Source organism: Manis javanica, chromosome 4 (genome assembly GCF_040802235.1).
Source record: "Manis javanica isolate MJ-LG chromosome 4, MJ_LKY, whole genome shotgun sequence".
NCBI lineage: Eukaryota > Metazoa > Chordata > Mammalia > Pholidota > Manidae > Manis > Manis javanica.
The window spans coordinates 120,637,763-120,655,285 of record NC_133159.1 but is presented as its reverse complement, the minus strand read 5'-3'; the positions used below and the strand labels follow the sequence as shown (position 1 = coordinate 120,655,285).

Below are 17,523 nucleotides of genomic sequence, written 5' to 3'. Positions count from 1 at the left end.
AATGCAATGCCTGGTTCAAAATCTCCCCCATCAAACCCTGTGCCTCAAAGTTAACTGTATACCTCGACAATAATCAGGTGGCCTTAGGCAGTTTTATGAACGACTGTAGCACCTGCCTCCGGTGAATTCAGAACAACTTCTTGCCTTCACTTAAAATACAATGAAAGACAGATGCTCACTTTTTATTTGAGGCTGTATGCCTTGGTTCCGCCTTGTTATTTTCAAAGCAGTAAAACCTTTCGCTTCCTGGATGCTAAAGTGCCCAGGCCCCCAACGACGCAGCCCTCCCCTGCGCTGCAAACTTTGGGTGGAGGAAGGTGGGAAGCGGGTGCGGAACTACAAGTCCCAGAATGCACAGCGCCGACCGCACAGGCGCAGCGGGGATCCCCGGCCCGCCGGCCCGCCCGCCTGCGGAGACTCCCGGGTCCCGCGCTGGGCTGGGCACGGGGCCGGCCGCCTGGGCGACCTGGCGGACCTGGCGGGCGCCGGGGGCGGCCCCGGGCGTTCCTAGGAAGGCGGCGCGGCGCGCGCGAGGAGGATGCGGCAGCAGGCGCGGCGGCGGGCGGGGGAGTAGGCGGCGGTGCCCTCAGGAGGCAGCCGCGCGCGGGCCAGACGGCTCCCGAGGCTCCGCAGTGCCGCCGCTGTCGCCCGGGAAGCTCCGCTCGGGGCCATGTAAGGCGGCGGCAGACTCTGGGCGGCTCCGTCCTTCTCCAGCTCCCGGCCAGCGCGGCAGCGGGGCCACGATGAAGAAGCAGTTCAATCGCATGCGCCAGCTGGCCAACCAGACTGTGGGCAGGTAGGTCACCCGTTGGCAGCCCGGTGCGCGCAGGTGATGGAGCCCGGCCGCCCCTTCCCCGGCTTCCCTCGGACGCCGCTCGCAGGCGCGACCCCTCCTCTCTGAACTTCTAGACCCCCGCGCCTCCTCGCGCGCTGCCCGCTACTCCCGGGCGCCGGTTGCCAAGCGCAAAGTGTGACGCATCCTTTACCTGCGTCCCCAGCTGCCCCTTCACCTCGTCCTCCCCGCCTTTCCCTGGGACTCCCTTCTCCCCTGGCCGCAGAGCATCCTGGAAACAGGTGTCTGCTCTGATTGTGCTGGAGCGGGGCAGCTGCACCGCAGTCGCTCTCCGAAGATTCCCTCCCCTGCGCCGAGTTCCGGGCTTCAGGGGGGGTCCCGGGGGGAGTGTCGGGCCTGGTCGGCTTGGCAGAACTGAGCCTGCCCCTCCTGCCGTGTTTGTTTTCTGGGACTATGACTGTACGAGATTGTGGATCTCTTTCCTGGCCGGGTTTCGTCAGGCGTTAGGTGGTGGAGAGAGGAGCTTAAGGGGTGGGGGCAGCGGGGGCCGGGAAGGTGCTGGTGGAATGGCGCTGCTGTGGGCTTGGTCCGAAGGATTTTAGTAGAGGGAGGGAGGCTGCAGAAAGGGAGGCCCAACTCCTCTGGAAGATGAGCTAAGCAGAGGATCACAGCCAGGTAGGGGAGGGGTACAGAGGCCCCGCAGCCAGGAAGAGCCAGGCCCTGGGAAGCTGCGGGACCTAGCCGGCTGTCATCACTGTGAAAATGGGCTACGTCTGGGCTAGTGTCTCCAGGAGCGGCTCTGCGGGGTGCCAACATTTAATAGTGTTACATAAGGATTCTGGTGGGTCTCTTCCAAAGCTAGACATGCTCAGAACACAGGACTGTTAGGTAAGGGGGGTTTTTCATGGTACTTCTCCTGCGGAGGGGTTTCCTTTGCAGCTGTGGCAAAGGAATTCAGGTGTTCAGTTCTAAAGCAGGCGGAAAGGAGAGAACTCAGCCTTGGGTGCAGTTCAAGTGCAAGCTCAGCACATCGAGGGCTCTCCACTGGGTTTATCAAGAAAGCAAATACCTTTCTTGGGTGGGAAGTGGAGCCTGAACTGGCATCTGGTAGGGTGGGTGTGGGGACACTCTGGGGAATAGAGGACACTTAACTCCCATGTAAGCATCTGACTTAATTACTATGGGCATTTGAGGGCAAGAGATGCTGTGGCTTCTTATGCTTCCAGGGACTCCAGATGGTTTCCAAGTAACAACGTCTAAAATTGACTTGCATTCGTTTCCTTTCCCAAACACATGTGCTTCAACATGAGGGAGAATTTATGAACAGCAGAGTCAGATTAGCCCAGATTTCTCATATGGATGGTATTGCCACAGGTACAGCCTCATGTGGGCTGCCTTTTGATATGTTGGGCACTGACATAGTGTTTTCCTGTATTGGTGTTTGGCATATGACAGTCAGGCTGACCCATGTTTAATATCTTGACTTCTGCATCGCCCTTCAGGCTGTCATCAGTAATGACAGCAGACCAGCTAAATGGTCACAAGGCCCCTGATTGCTCTTCTTGCCTGGTCTTGGGGTTTCAGTTCAGTGCTTGAATCAAAATGTTAGCAAGACATTTGTGCTTCCTCCCTGGTGCCCCTGAAACAACTCTCTATCTCTTCTCAGGACTTGTCTTGAAGTAGTTTAAGATTGATGACCCTTGGGCACAAAACATTTTTTTTCACTTTCATCCATGGAGGGAATAACCAAGGGAGAGGGGAAATTGGGTTTCAGAGTAAGCGGTCTTTCTTACTGGAGAGCATATTCTTGGAAGTCCAAGCAGCTGGTCACCTCCACTTGTTTGTGGGGACTCTGGGGGATGCTGGCATGTGGATGAATTCTGTCTCTGTACCGGATGGCATCTGTATGTCATGTATGAGGTAAAGTGAGAGCCAGCCCTCTATTGTGTATCACTAATATGTACTCATTTTGTTGACATTCAGAGTAAGCCTTTTAAAGCAAAAATCAGTTCACGTTACTTTGCTCTTAAAAGCCTCTGGTGGCATCTCACTACACTTAGTGTCCCCATCTTTCCAGTGTCCTACAAGACCAGATCTGACTTGATTCCTCTTTGTCTTTCCATACTCATTGTTTCACCTGCTCCTTAATGACTATGTTCCTGGGACAGTGGCCTTCATTGCCCCAGACATGCCAAGCTCATTTTGTTACAACACTTATCATGCTTAATGCTCTTAATTTTCACTTTTTTTCTTGTCTGTGTCCCATAGAATGTACTGATGTATGTCAGTGTATGTAGCACAATGCCTTGTCAATGACTGATGTTCAATTCACGTTTATTGATAAGATTAAAACAGTTTGCTGTAGCTTCCACACGGGTAAAGATAAGAGGCACCATTTCCTTTATCTTACTAAGAATGTAGTGGGGCATGATCCTAACATTGCTTCTTAATTTCTTGTATCAGTAGAAACAGTAGGACTGGACATTTGGAATTGAGGTGTGGAATTGGTGGGTCCCTTTATGGAGTTGGTTTAGCAACCTCCAGAATTCTTGCTCTTGCTTGTTTCTGAAATGACAGCTTTCGCATCTTTGAGGGAAGACTAAGGGATAGGCTTGAGGGTTGCTCCCGTCTCATGGCTCTTCACTCAGCTCGCCTTTCATAAATGCAGGTTCTAGAGTTCTCCTGAGTATAAAATTCTCAGGACTGGATCTGATCACTTTAACAATGTAGGACTTGCCTTGCTTAAATGTACTTCATGGAGTTACATCCTAGTATTGTCTCTTGAACTGCTGCCATAAGAGTGGATAGGGTGTCAGCAACTGTGGGAAGAGTTTATAAAATCCACTACATTTACCTGGGAAAAGTTTTATCTTCTTGTTGGTCTGCTTCTCTGGTCTTTGAACACAAACCTTCTGTTTTGAACTTGCCCCTCTGTCCCTTCACGTCACGCCATCCTTGCATTCCCCATCACCTCAAGCAGGGCCTCTGTGGCCCAGTGGTTTGCAGCAGTGCAGGTTTTCCAGTGGGACAAATCTGGTTTGCTGCTTACTTACTGTGAACTCTTGAGCCTAACGTTAGTTTGCACATAAGTTTCCTCTTCTGCAAAATGGGGAAAATAAGGTTTGCATAATATGGTGATTGTGGTAATGATATGAACTTGCCCCTGAAAAGGACTTAAACAATGCTCAGCACTAGGAAATGCTTACTTGTAGCTACAAGTATCTTTGGACAAATGTTATAACTGTTACTGGGCTATATGCCTGATGGCATGTACTCATTAATTTGTTCATTGATTTATTCATTCAGTAAATATTTATTAGATGCTGCTCTATGCCAGGCACTGCTCTGGTTCAGGGAATATTACAGTGCAGAGTACACAAAATCGTGTGTTCTTGGAATCTGTATTCTAAAGGCATACTATAGTGTTATATTATAATCTTCAACTTTTCTCATTTGTCTTATCCACTAGACTTGACGTTCTTGTGGGCAGGGACAGCTGCCCTAAATCCTGGCACATGGTAGGTTCTCTGGAATTCTTTGGCAACTGAATGAGTAAATCAGCAAAAGATCCATGCACTACAGATAGGTATGTTGTGCAAGGTAGTTCCAAGGTGGGAGAGGCTCTTGCACTTTACCTCACTCATTTTGTGATGGGAAGGGATGTTCAGAGGAGTGAGTAGAGCTGCTCTGCTGGGCTTTGGAAGAATAGAGCAGGACTAATGGGAGGAATTAGCTCATGCTTGATGGATGATGCTGTGTTTACCTTCAAGGGAGTCTGTTGGTTGCTGGGGTGAGAATCACCCTGAAAGGCATAGTGTATTTTTTTCCTGGGAGTGGCATTTGGTTTGTGTTGGGTGGAAGAAAGTCCTGAGCTGAAATTTAGAGACCTGCTAAGTGGAAGAGAATATAAAAGTTGAACTGGCACCTTGATCTGATGAGGAGGGTATTTTATTCAGCCCGCACAGTGGGGTTCACAGTAGCTTCCACCTCAGTGGACTCTGATGAGATTAGAGGGGGCCCGGCTTACACCAAGTGCTCAACAAATGGTTGATGAAGTTCATTGTCATTTTCCTCTTCCTGCCCACTCAGACATCTAAAAATATCAGTCTCTTCAGTATAAAGGGCCTCTTAGATTTCAGCAGCCACTGCCCAGGAGAGGCTATAAATGGGCTCTGTGCTTTGCATGCAAGGAGCTGTAAAAGTGTGGAAGTGAGGTGTGGGCATTCAGCATCAACCCTAGTGGGTCGGAGTATTTGGTCTTGGAGGTTCTGTGCTGTGGAATGGAGGACAAACTTTTGTCTACAGAGCTGTGTTTTCCACTCCTAGACTGCTCAGCATGCAACCCTGAGTGGGCTCAGCTTCCGGAGCAGAGCTTGGCTGAGCACTGTCACTGCTGGGCAGCTCTCAGCAGCCAGGGGTACCAGTGCCAAGGACACAGCAACCTCTAGGACCGCGGGGTCTGCGGTGGTTTTGCTCAGGCCAAAGCCATGAAGCCAGGGAAGATCTTTCATTGAAGGCTTCTCTGAGACACTGCTGTACCCATCAGCAGGCCTCCTGAGAGCCGCAACCCGATCCATAGAACATCAGGAAAAGTTGGAACTGGTTCTAAATTAGTCTTCAGACTGCTTTATACCCACCTAATATTCCCCTGCGAGTTGGACCTGTCCAACCAATACAGTCCCTGCCAGATCTTCCTGTTGACCTGGAAGGGCTGAGTGGACCCAAACCTGCCCCCAAGGAGCACTGAAAACATTTTTAGGTCTCAGAGTGAAGTTTTTCGTTAGAGTTTTATGGAAGCCCATGACTTGCCACCTGCTGTGGTGTATATATGTGAGAGATAACAGAATGTACTCACCAGTTGATGAACAGGGTAGCAAATCTGGAGAGAATATTCTTTGCTAGTGTCGTCTAAGCTCCTTACTGTGCAGATCTGCCCAGTTGCAGCCTTCTGCTAGGCTGCTCTCAGCAGTCAGCATGAGGCTGCCTGGCTTTCCTGCAGAATTCTGTTGTCTCAGACCTGCAAGTCATGGTGAGGGAGCCATTCTCTTCTGTAGCAATTAATGACTTCCCTTCCCATTTTGCCCCACCAAAGGAACTGATCAATAATCATGATGGGTGATAAGGATCTTTTTTTCTTTTTTTCTCTAGAAAAAGTGAGTCAGTAACCATATGAATAAAACAGTAACTTGATTTATGGTTGTTCCTTTTAGAGATTAGTAAGCAGCCCTCTTCTTAATAATCAGGAACAGTTTATTCCAAATACTATGTTGATTATGACAGCAAATAATGAAAATTATGCGTCAGTTCTGTGTTGAATTAGTTGAGTTTATAGCGGAGAGTAAGGGCTCTCCTGTGGGCACAGGGCATCTGATTACGCTAGCACCTGCGCCCTACTGCCTTTGGGAAGCACATGGCTGTCTAGCAATTTAAAACTATCCTTTCTGTCCGGGAAGCAGATGTTTTTGCTTTCATTTTCCAAGTTTTGATTTTATTTTTAGAGTAAATGTTTATTTTCCCACAGAATTCAATTTACTTTTTTTAACTTTCTTTTTTGTTACATAAGTGATACTTGTTTATTGTGGAAAGTTATAAACTTACAGATAGGCAAAAAGGAAATAAAAAATCACCAATCATCTCATTACCTGGAGACCACAATTAATATTTTGGATAGAGTCTTACAAGTTTTTAATAGGCATATATATGTTCTTTAAAAAGGGATAGAGACCATACTGTGTATATTATTTTTTTGCAACCTGCTTTTTTTCCCCTCCTATCAAACTGGATAATGTAATTTATACCCACTGTACTGAAATGTCATCATTATCATGTTCTAAAAGATTTTGTCCACTTGTATCTGTTTCTAGGATTTCTAGTTTAGTCTCTTGTCCTGGTAGTTGGTGGGACCTGGTGGTGGGTCCCTGGAGGCTTAGCGCTGTGCATGCTTTGGTTGGGAGGCTCAGTGGTGTTGGTCTGGGCCCGCATCCCAGCTTCATCCAGGGCAACTCCTCACCTTGGCATGTGCAACTCCATAGCCTTGCCGGAGGATCTTGCAGTGCTTTAACCGCAGCTAATCTACAAACTGCTCTCTTAGAAGAGGGCGTTGGTTGCATTTTCTTGGCTTTGCTTATCTACTTACTCTTCCTCAGTATTTTTTAAAATGTATAAACCATGATAAGATGGGGAAAATGGACAATTTTACAATACTGAGCATGAAGAGAATTCTCCCCTCCACCCCTGGAAATATGGTAAGTTTATTCAGGTCTGTTTATGATCTCATAAAGTAGTTTTTGTACATTTAGGTCCTGTTCATGTTTGCTTTGGTTTTTGGGTAATTTGTCATTGTCCTTACTGTAGCCTGAATGATTGAATCTTTATTGAAGTTCTATTTTCTTGCTCTTTATTGCTGCAATGCAAGAAAGTTATTTTTTATATAACTACCCTAACATTCACTTCCAAAACTCATTATTTTTAAGTACTTTCAAAATAATTGAGTCTCTTTAATTTTCCAGGGAGACAATATTTTCCGCAAATAATAATTTTGTTTCTCTCTCTCCAGTATTTATACTTATTTTCTTATTAATTGCATGGTGTTAAAATATTCTGGTAATATGCGGGCTTCCATTTGTTCTTAATATCATCCATGGGAAAGCATAGTGACTGGTTTGCGAGACCCTGAGTTTTAATCATGTTATCTATTGCATAATTTTATTATCTTAGTTTGAGTTTTTCTTTGGTACCAAAGTTAAATTTGATTAACTATATTATCATGGTCTTTAAAGATATCAGATTGTTTTATCCTTTAATTTATTAATATAGTCACTTAACAATTTATGCCATAAATATTTATTGAACACTTGCTACATTCCAGACACAGATTGATGATAGGGTTCCCATTAGGAGTTTTTGTTTTATGAGCTTGAACCTTGATAGATTTCCTAATATTGAGCTCTCCTTGCCTTCCTTTAATCAATCTTATTTGATTATGTTAATATTTTTTTATATACTGCTAGATTTAATTTTTTGTTTTATTTAGGACTTCAGCATTTAGTGTTCATAAATTATACATTCGGCTTCAGAGCATCTAAATTTTTTTCTTTTGCTAAACCTGTCAAATTTTGATAACATTGTAAAATGAGTTCTCTACTTCCTTCACTTTTTATACAATGCTGAGGTAAGGAATTCCTTGTTCTTTAAAAACTGGAAAAAATTTTTCCAGGACAAATTTTTTTGGAGATAGTTCTTTGACAGATTTCCCAATTTCTCTAGCGGTCATTGGACTATTTATGTTTTCTACTTTTTCCTGAGTCCTTTTTAGTAACATACTTTATAGAAGAGCATTCACTTCATTACAGTTTTAAAATTTAATAGAATTTTTTTCTGAGTATACAGTTGTATCTCCTTTATCCTCATTTGCATTTCTCTCTCTCTCTTTTTTATTAACTAGTGTTTGGCAGAGGGTTTGCTTCCCAGCCCCCTGCCTCCACTCCCGTATAATCATTTCTTAAGTTCAGTCTATTTTTTGAAAATTTCTTTCTCATTAGCTCTCAATCAGTGTATCCTTTTCCTTGCAGTAAATTCTGCTATTTAAAATGTCTAGATTCCTTCCTCCTGATTTCTTTGGGCCTGTTTTGTTTTCTTCCTAATCTTTTGTCTTCCAAGTCATGTTAGGAGAGGTTAGGCTGTGGTGACGTATGAGCTGTGGAACCTCAGTGGCTAAACCCAGCAAACGTTTAGTTTAAGTTCATGTGAAATGTGATGTGAGTCAGGGGACTCCCAGGAGCAGCTCTCCTCCAAGTGTAATTCAGGGACCCAGGCTGCATCCATCTTCCCTGCCTCCCTGCCCAGTCTCAAGTGTGGCTTTCAGCGGAGATGGCACACCGGCTCTTACATGCCTGGGCCTAAAATTTACAAATGCTGCCTCTGCTTGTATGTCACTGGCTGGAACTAGTCACAAAGCTCCCCTGTGTATGAGCGGAGACAGGAGCCTCTACCACAGGTGAGTAGCTCCAATATTCTCTCTCTCTTCTCCTGTTACATCTTTGGCATCCTTCTCATTCCTGCTCACCCTCTGCCTTCCCTTCTCTGCTCTGCAGCTATGAGACGGTCGTTCTTTGCCTTCACCATGGGAAGGTAGCTGTAGAATCTCAGAGCTCCCCATAGGATCAGTAAGATCCTTCAGAGAGGGGCATCTTTAGGATAACATTCTTTTCTCTTGCTGATAGCCACTCTCTCTCATGTCAAAATTAGTTTTTGATGTGTTAAAAAAAAAAAGCCTTTCCTACAGTGGGAAAAGGAATAATGAGAACAGAAATTCTCATCCTACCACATTGAAATAACACCCACTCTATGGGATCACTGCCAGGGTTAAATAAGATAATACTTATAATATCCTTAGCATAAGCCCTGGAAAATATCAAGCACTCAATGAATTACAGTTCTTAGCACTATCCCATGCTGTGCCAAAAGTCTCTTTGACATGAGGCATTCATTTTGATCTTATTTATAGTCCTTAGTACCTGAAAATTACAGCTTGAAATAGCTACTCCTTTGTCTTATCTTCCCAAATCAAGCTGTTTTTCTGTTTAGTGATGAGTATGAAATATCTTGAGGTACTAATAGTACTGATGGCCTCATCCGGTTAGTACCCATTGTGACTAATACTTAATTGGAATACTCAGGATGGTTTAGGTTGTCCTGCCAGGACAGAAACCCTCCAAATCTTACAGCACTGGCCAGTAAGGGCTGGGAGTATCCCTTCGAGGGGCCAGGCTACATGGCTCTGTTCCACAAGTCCATCTGTGACGGCAGAGGCAGTAAATGAGGATGGGGTGAATCATGCCCTGACTCCTAGTGTTTCTTCTGAAGGGAGACGCGTCACTTCTACTCACATTTCATTGGCCAAAGCAAATCGCCTGGGCCACACCTCACCTCAAAGGGGCAGGGAAAAGCAATCCTTCCTGGGATCTAGAAAAAGATCCACAAAAGCCACAGCTATGTAACCTGTAGCCTAGAACTGGGCATTACTTTCATTGGCTCATTGCAACATCTATATGAATTGGGTGCTCTTTATAGCCCCACTGTACAAATGGGGAATGGAGGCTAGATGCAGCAGAACAAGCCAGGGGCAGAGCCAGATTTGAGCTGGGACCTCAGTAGGTCAAGCACAGGCAGATGGTTTGCTGGTCTGTGGGTGTCTGCAGCCTTAGGGTCCCCTGGTTACTTCCAAGGAGGTGGTTTTGGACATGCTAATGAACTGCTCTTTCCTTGAATAAAAGTAAGAATGTCACATTCATTTAAGGTAATAGAGTATCTTGTATTTCGCCTTAACCACAAAGAACATACAGTGAAATTTCTGTCAATAGAAAATTCTTCACTTCTTCTCCTTATTGCGATTTCACCAGAGAGGGTTAAGAGAGTGCCCTCTGAAAGTACTGTTTTATGTTGAAAGAAAACAGTTTCTATATCTGCGAAAGCCCCTGCAGACCTATATGTAACATATTAGCCAAACAGAAAAGAGACCTTAACAAATAAGGAACAGGAAAAGTGCATTCTTGTGACTGGAGACCTACGTGCACACTTGCTTCCTTGGTGTAGCTGCTCTTTATTGTGTGTGACCTGTGACAGAGACCTTTGCAGTACTTTTCCGACATTCCTGTTTAAGCCTCACAACTTGAAAGTAGGTTCTGGAGTTCCTTGCATTTTCTACTGAATCTCAGAGCAGGTGAGTGCTTTGCTGCTGCTGGTCAAGCAGTTAAGGAAGGTAGTTGAAATTTGCTCCCAGACCTGCTGGCTCTGATGCTGGTGTTCATTATCGCTACACTTTAATGATGTAGGGGAAAAAGTGGAAAATTTTAAATGTCTAAGATTAGTGGAATGATTAATTGTGACATGTCTATACAATTGTAATGATCTTAGTGTTTTCATAACATTCAAAAAAATGTAAGGGCTTGAGAGAAATGTTTAAGATAAGAAAACAGGATACAGAAGGGCATACAGCATAGTGATTATACAGTATTTAAAAAATTGCATAGAAAAGACTGGAAGGTTCAGCATTTGGTATTTTCTCTGAGCAGGATTATGAGTGATTGGATTTTTTGCTCCTTGTACTTTTTTTAAAATTTCCAAATTCTTTAAAATAAATATGTATTTTTATATTTAGAAGAAAGAAAAAAGAAAAAACATCCCAGGACTCAAAACAAAAGGGGCAAAGGTAAAATGTAGCTGGAATTTCTTTTTTCCTTTTTTTTTCTTTTGGTATCATTAATCTATAATTACATGAGGAAAATTATGTTTACTAGACTTTCCCCATCACCAAGTCCCCCCCACATACCCCGTTACAGTCACTGTCCATCAGCGTAGTAAGATGCTGTAGAAGCACTACTTGTCTTCTCTGTGTTGCACAGCCCTCCCCGTGCACCTCCCTACATTATACATGCTAATCATAATGCCCCCTCTCTCTTTTCCCCCTCCTTATCCCTCCCTTCCCACTCATCCTCCCCAGTCCCTTTTCCTTTGGTAACTATTAGTCCATTCTTGGGTTCTGTGAGTCTCCTGCTATTTTGCTCCTTCAGTTTCTTTCTTTGTTCTTATACTCCACATATGAGTGAAATCATTGGGTACTTGTCTTTCTCTGCCTGGCGTTATTTCACTGAGCATAATACCCTCTAGCTCCATCCATGTTGTTGCAAATGGTAGGATTTGTTTTCTTCTTATGGCTGAATAATATTCCATTGTGTATATGTACCACATCTTTTTTATCCATTCATCTACTGATGGACACTTAGGTTGCTTCCATTTCTTGGCTATTGTAAATAGTGCTGCAATAAACATAGGGGTGCATATATCTTTTTCAAACTGGGCTCCTGCATTCTTAGGGTAAATTCCTAGGAGTGGGATTCCTGGGTCAAATGACATTTCTATTTTTAGTTTTTTGAGGAACCTCCATACTGCTTCCACAATGGTTGAACTACTTTAGATTTCCACCAGCAGTGTAGGAGGGTTCCCCTTTCTCCACAGCCTTGCCAACATTTGTTGTTGTTTGTCTTTTGGATGGTGGCGATCCTTACTGGTGTGAGGTGATGTCTCATTGTGGTTTTAATTTGCATTTCTCTGATGATTAGTGATGTGGAGCATCTTTTCATGTGTCTGTTGGCCATCTGAATTTCTTCTTTGGAGAACTGTCCATTCAGCTCCTCTGCCCATTTTTTAATTGGATTATTTGCTTTTTGTTTGTTGAGGTGTGTGAGCTCTTTATATATTTTGGATGTCAACCCTTTATCGGATCTGTCATTTATGAATATATTCTCCCACACTGTAGAATGCCTTTTTGTTCTTTTGGTGGTGTCCTTTGCTGTACAGCTTTTTAGCTTCATATAGTCCTACTTGTTCATTTTTGTGTAGCTGGAATTTCTTATAATGATGTTCTAAGTTTGGAACTCTGACAGGTCTAAACAGAAACATGTTTGACGTTTTCTCAAGCCTTGGTTTCAAACATGCAAAACTTGTCTTCATGCTCTGGGAAGCACTGAAGTCCAATGTCATTTTATAAGTAGAATGAAATAGTCTGCCACTAGAAAGTGGTATGCTAATAGTCTTGTAAGGTCATTAAATTTCAAGATATGTAACACTTTGAGACTTGGTCTATATGACTTGGAGTTGAGGGCTAGTGGTTCCGCATGACTGGTTAGGGGTTAGGCTATAGTAGCAGAAAGAGACTCTGGCTAATCTAAGCCAAAAGTAGATTTGGGAAGGGTGGGGTGGCTCACAACAGCAAAGGAGTGACCAGGTAGTGCCCTGCTGCAGGAGGGCAGGACAGCCTCTTCAGAGGCTACCTGCACAAGGGTTTGCTCTCATTGGGCCCCCCTGGGTGATTCTGTCACAGAGGAGAGTCTTACTGGTTTAGTTTGGGTCATCTGCCTGACCATCCCTTTGGGACAATGAAAAGGTAGGAAGCTCTCTGGATTGCATGTCCACAAAGACTGCATTGGGGGAGAGGCAGTTCTCAAAGGAAAATCAGAGTCTTTTGCGCAAAGGACCAGGAACAGGTGATGGCCATCGAGCACACTCAGATGTTGACCGACCTAATCACCGAATGACATTGAAGACTCTGCCTTGCTCAGTTTGCCAGAGATCTGTGAACTTAGCATTGCTCCAAGGAACATGTTTCCTGGTATTCAAAGGAGTCATTTTTCACCTCTGCATATCCAGTTATGGTGAATCTATCTCTGAATCATAATTCATCTTTGTCTTCTTTTTCACTTTATTCTTAATTATGGTCTGTGTCTTTTCCCCTAGTGATTACAGTGCTCTTCTTGCTTGTGTTCTTGCTGTGAATGCCTGGTCCCTGACTTCCTCAGCACAGGCCAGACTATATTTGTGAATACATGGACAGAGGAATGCCATTTTCATTCTTTATCAAGTTTTGTTCTGTGAGAAAAAAATCCTAGAACTGTGGGAAATGCACACACTATAGGATTTATCTTAGAAATTTACAATCCCTGTGTGTATTTCAGGCTCTGATAAATTCTGCAGCTCATGGTTGATAGTTTGTGTTACTCAGAATGCTTTAAATTATAGTAATGGATATGGATTCAGAGTGGCTTCAACAACAAGGAAACTTTGTTTCAGATGTCCCAGGCTGGGAGAGCCCAGGCACCTTGTGGTCAGGGCACCTGCTGCCTTTCACCCCATTTTTCATATCTTTGCCTCAATCTGTGTCTTCCTCTCAGACTGTTTTTTTTCATGGTCGGAATGCAGCTGCCAGCAGCAACTGAGGTCATTTTGCTTTATATTCATAAACCAAAAAGGAGACAAGGGAGAGACGTGCTGTGGTGGTCTGAATGTCTGTGCCCCCTCCCTCGAAGCTGCTCCCAAGGTGGTGGTTTGGGAGGTGGAGCTGTTGGGAGGTAATTGGGCCTTGAGGGCAGAACCCTCATGAATGGGATTAATGCCCTCATGATGATGGCCTTAGGAAGCTCTTTTGTCCCTTTGACCATGTGAGACACAAAGAGAAGGCACCGTCATTAATAAGAAACTGGGCCATCCCCAGATGGGCTGGCACTTTGATCTTGGACTTCCCGTTTTCCAGAACTTGGGAAATAAATTCCTGTTGTTTGTAAGCCACCCAGTCTAGGGTATGTTGTTACAGCAGCCCAAAGGGACTACGACGGGTGGAGCAACCCGAGTGGTGCCAAGCATGCGGTAAGAGTCCTCTTCTCTGGTCTGAGCCCGTTTGCTTGCATGTTTACTGTTGAGCCTTAACACATGCCCCAGAAAGGGAAGCTGCTTGGCCTCAAGCCTGTCTGTGGCCTGGTCATGGCAGGGCAGGTAGGGTCCCTGTGACTGGTTTAGAGCCATTAGGAACCCCACTGGAGATGGACTGGGGGGAGCTTCTTCTGAGTCGGGAGACCTTTATGGGGAGTGATGGATACCTGGGGAAAATCAGAGTTCTGTTCGGGAGAAAGGAGAAGGGTCGCATTTTGGGTGGACAGCCAACAGTGTCCACTGTAGCTTAATTGGCCCAGCACGATGAGCATGAAAACCATTTCTCATGGGCCGTCCAGTTGTCAAACACAGGTTTGTAAATGTACCATCAGGAATGTTAGTCAGTAAAGTTCAGATCTTACTTTGGCAGTGTTTTCACGTCTGGGGGAACTGTTTCCTGTGCTCCAGGGTGCTGGCTGAAATTGCGGTGTGACGGTTGGTCTGTTGTACTGTAGCGTCTTGCATGCCTCCATCTCTTGTAATCAGGTGGCCTGCTAGTCTGCAGATTCCCTGTAAAGTGTCTGGAATATAGAAGGAAGGGCCTTGAGAGCCGTTTGTCAAATTCATTCGAACAGCTCAATTTTGATGTCGCCCCCCTCCAGCCCCGTCCCTCTAGTGCAGCTTTGTGCTTCCATAGCACTCTGCTTGTTTCTCTCACATCACTTATTTCTTCCTGCTTTGATTTCCAGTTGCTGTTTACTTTCCTCACTAGACTGGAAGCTGTGTGTATTTACAGGGAGGACGGCTTACTTCCCTGTGTTCTGTGTTGTCCGCAGTACCATGCAAATAGCAGGAGCCGGTCCTTCTCAAGGGGCTAGAAATAAGGCTGTATGTGCTGCTGTAACACGTGTCAGAATGGGTTTTTTTTATCACTGCTAAATTAGGGTTTCCCATGTGAAATATTTAACTGTAGGCTTGTAATCATGCCTTTGTGATCTCCCAAGATTTTACTATGCTAGCAAAAATATGACATGGCTTTAGAATTAGTCCCTAGTATATTGTGTTTAGTTCCTAAGTCTGATTCTCCAGTCGTGGCCCATCCCTAATGCCACTGCACAGTCAAATATGCCAAGAGGAACATGTAAAGCATGACAACTTTTGAGTAAAGAAGCCATTCATTCAACACATACCTATTGACCACCTACTGTCACAGCTGGGTCTCTGGGAAGCAGATACTGAGAAACATTCAGAATGCTTATTAGGTAGTGTTCTCACACTGGCACCTGGTGGGAGAGAATTAAAGGAAGCAGAACTTGGCAGAGGAAGAAGGTAAACTGTGAGGCAGTCCCAGCCAGGGCCTCAGCTGGTTCCACACTGGGTCTGGAGGTTGGGTGTCTCTACATTGTTGTCCTGTGTTGGGGAGAGGCAGCAGGCCCTCTGTGCCCCTGCACTGATCAGTCACTGGACTTGGGTTTCCTTTGGAAAATGGTGTGAATTTCCACCAAAGCAACACCAAAGGGTACGCAGCCAAGGGTAGAATTTTGGCTGTGGTCCTCCTCCTTGGTGGGGGATGAGTTTTTCATTCCTAAAGGGGAGTCTGGTGTCCACTCTACCTGCCACATGTCAGGTCCTTAGTTAGACACATGAGAGTGAGTAGGAGAGCAGTTAGGCAGGCCATTGCAGTAGCGGTGGCATCTTGCATGGCAAGTGAGTTTCTCATGTGCCATGAGAACATAGCTGAGTGCTGCAGGGGCTGGTTGTGTGAGGAAGTCATGCGGCCAAGACCTGAGGGTGAGGCATTGTTAGTAGGGAAGCAAGGTGGACCTGATGGGTATGAATGCCACGGGGTATAGAGTGTGGCTCTTTCAAGGAAGTAAAGTTCTCTGGGTTTGAAATATCACTGGGAGTAGGGGTGAGGCTTATGAAAAGGTGATGATCTAACCTACTGTCCAAACAAGGGACTGCTGAGAGTGATTACATAGTTAATGGTACCAAGGATGGCAGTGAAAGTCTGGGCAAACTGTAGGGTAACCCTATGTATTCAGCATATTTGGGTTTTATCCAAGCACCGATGTAATTTACAGTATAATCATTTGACTGCTCCTCATGGTTCTTGGGGGTATGAGCATGGGTTCTGATGTCAGATTCCCAGAGGTTTATATCACGCCTCCATCACTTACAGGTTGCACATTCTTGGACAAGTCATTTAAATTTTGTAAGCCCCAATTGTGTTATTTGCAAAATGGGGATATTAATATAATTCCTACCTTATGATATGAATGTAAATGAATTAATACACATAAAGTATTAAAATAGTTTCTGGGACAGAGTAAAACCTCAGTAAGTGGAAGATGGTGCTGTTTATTATTTTAAACAGGGGAGTATATGGCAAGGTCAGAATTGGATTTTAGAAGGATGACTGTGGATACAGAATGCAGAACCAAATGGAGGGGCAAGACTGGTGCAGAGAAACTGGCTAGAAGAATATACTGCTGTCTAGGAGAGAGCAGTTGGTAATCCAAGTGAGATGGTGGTTACTTGGATCAGACTTGTGGCCATGAGGAGGGGATGTGGAGAGGTCCAGAGATAATCAGGGGACCTTGTGGGAACTTGAGGGACTAGCTTCTGCTGAGGTTTGAATTTGGGCATTGGGTGAACAGTTATGCCAGTCACAAAGAAATGCAAGGGGAGAAGACTGGTAGGCAGTGGGAATGAGCGTCTGCGCTTGGAAGAGGGGTCCAGAAGATGACGGAATTAGGAATCATCAGCGGGTGGGTGGAATTGAAGCATTGAAGCAGTGAGAATGCTGAGAAGAGAGAAGGGCTGATGGGTGGCCTGAGGGGGTGTCAGGATGCTGCATGGTGTGGAAAGAAAGGAAATACCCTGGCAGTTCCCATTTTAACTTAAAGAGTAGTACCTAGAAGGGAAAGACTTGCTCTACTCCCTGTATTAGTTTCCTAGGCTCCGTAGCAAATTACCACAAACTGGTGGCTTAAAACAACAGCAAGTTACTCTCTCCCAGTTCTGGAGACCAGAAGTCAAGGTGTTGGCAGGGCCACCTGCTCTATGAAGGCTTTAGGGGAGAACCCCTTCCTTGCTGTGATAGAATAAAGAATATCTCCCCTTGGTCCTCAGTTCCTGGCACAAAGCTTCAAAAGTCCTTGCAATTTCTTGAGTGATAGTTGTGCTTTCTTATGCTAATGAGGTGACTCACAGTCACCCCTTGATAGCTTCAGGATGGGAGCTGGTCACCAGAAAGTCCAAACCACAAGTTAAAAGGTTGGAACTTGGGGCCAACCCAACCTCCAAGGGGAGGAGCGGAGCTAGAGATGGAGTTCAGTGCTGTGGCTGATGACTTATCACGCCTACCTAATGAAACCCCACATAAAAACAATGGACATGGAAACTCAGTAGAGCTTCCCTGTTGGGGAACACTTTGGTGTGCTGGGAGGGGATCCAGATCCCATGAGTAAAGGCCATGGAAGTTTGGCATCTCTCCCCACTCCACACCTTGCCCTGTGCATTCT

At 45.0% G+C, this 17,523-nt stretch overlaps 1 protein-coding gene across 5 annotated transcripts in view; it reads left to right on the top strand.

The window, feature by feature from the left end:
• The first annotated feature begins 377 nt into the window (after positions 1 to 377).
• The window catches only part of ARHGAP44 (Rho GTPase activating protein 44), a 187,179-nt gene continuing 170,033 nt past the window's right edge, over positions 378 to 17,523 (top strand). For 4 of the 5 annotated variants that reach the window (XM_037001383.2, XM_037001381.2, XM_037001380.2 and 1 more), the window contains exon 1: positions 378 to 796. In XM_037001383.2, the coding sequence (XP_036857278.1) occupies positions 744 to 796 (53 nt within the window). In that variant the 5' untranslated portion in view covers positions 378 to 743. The remainder of the gene's footprint in view (positions 797 to 17,523) is intronic. The other variant, XM_073234759.1, reaches the window with a different exon arrangement.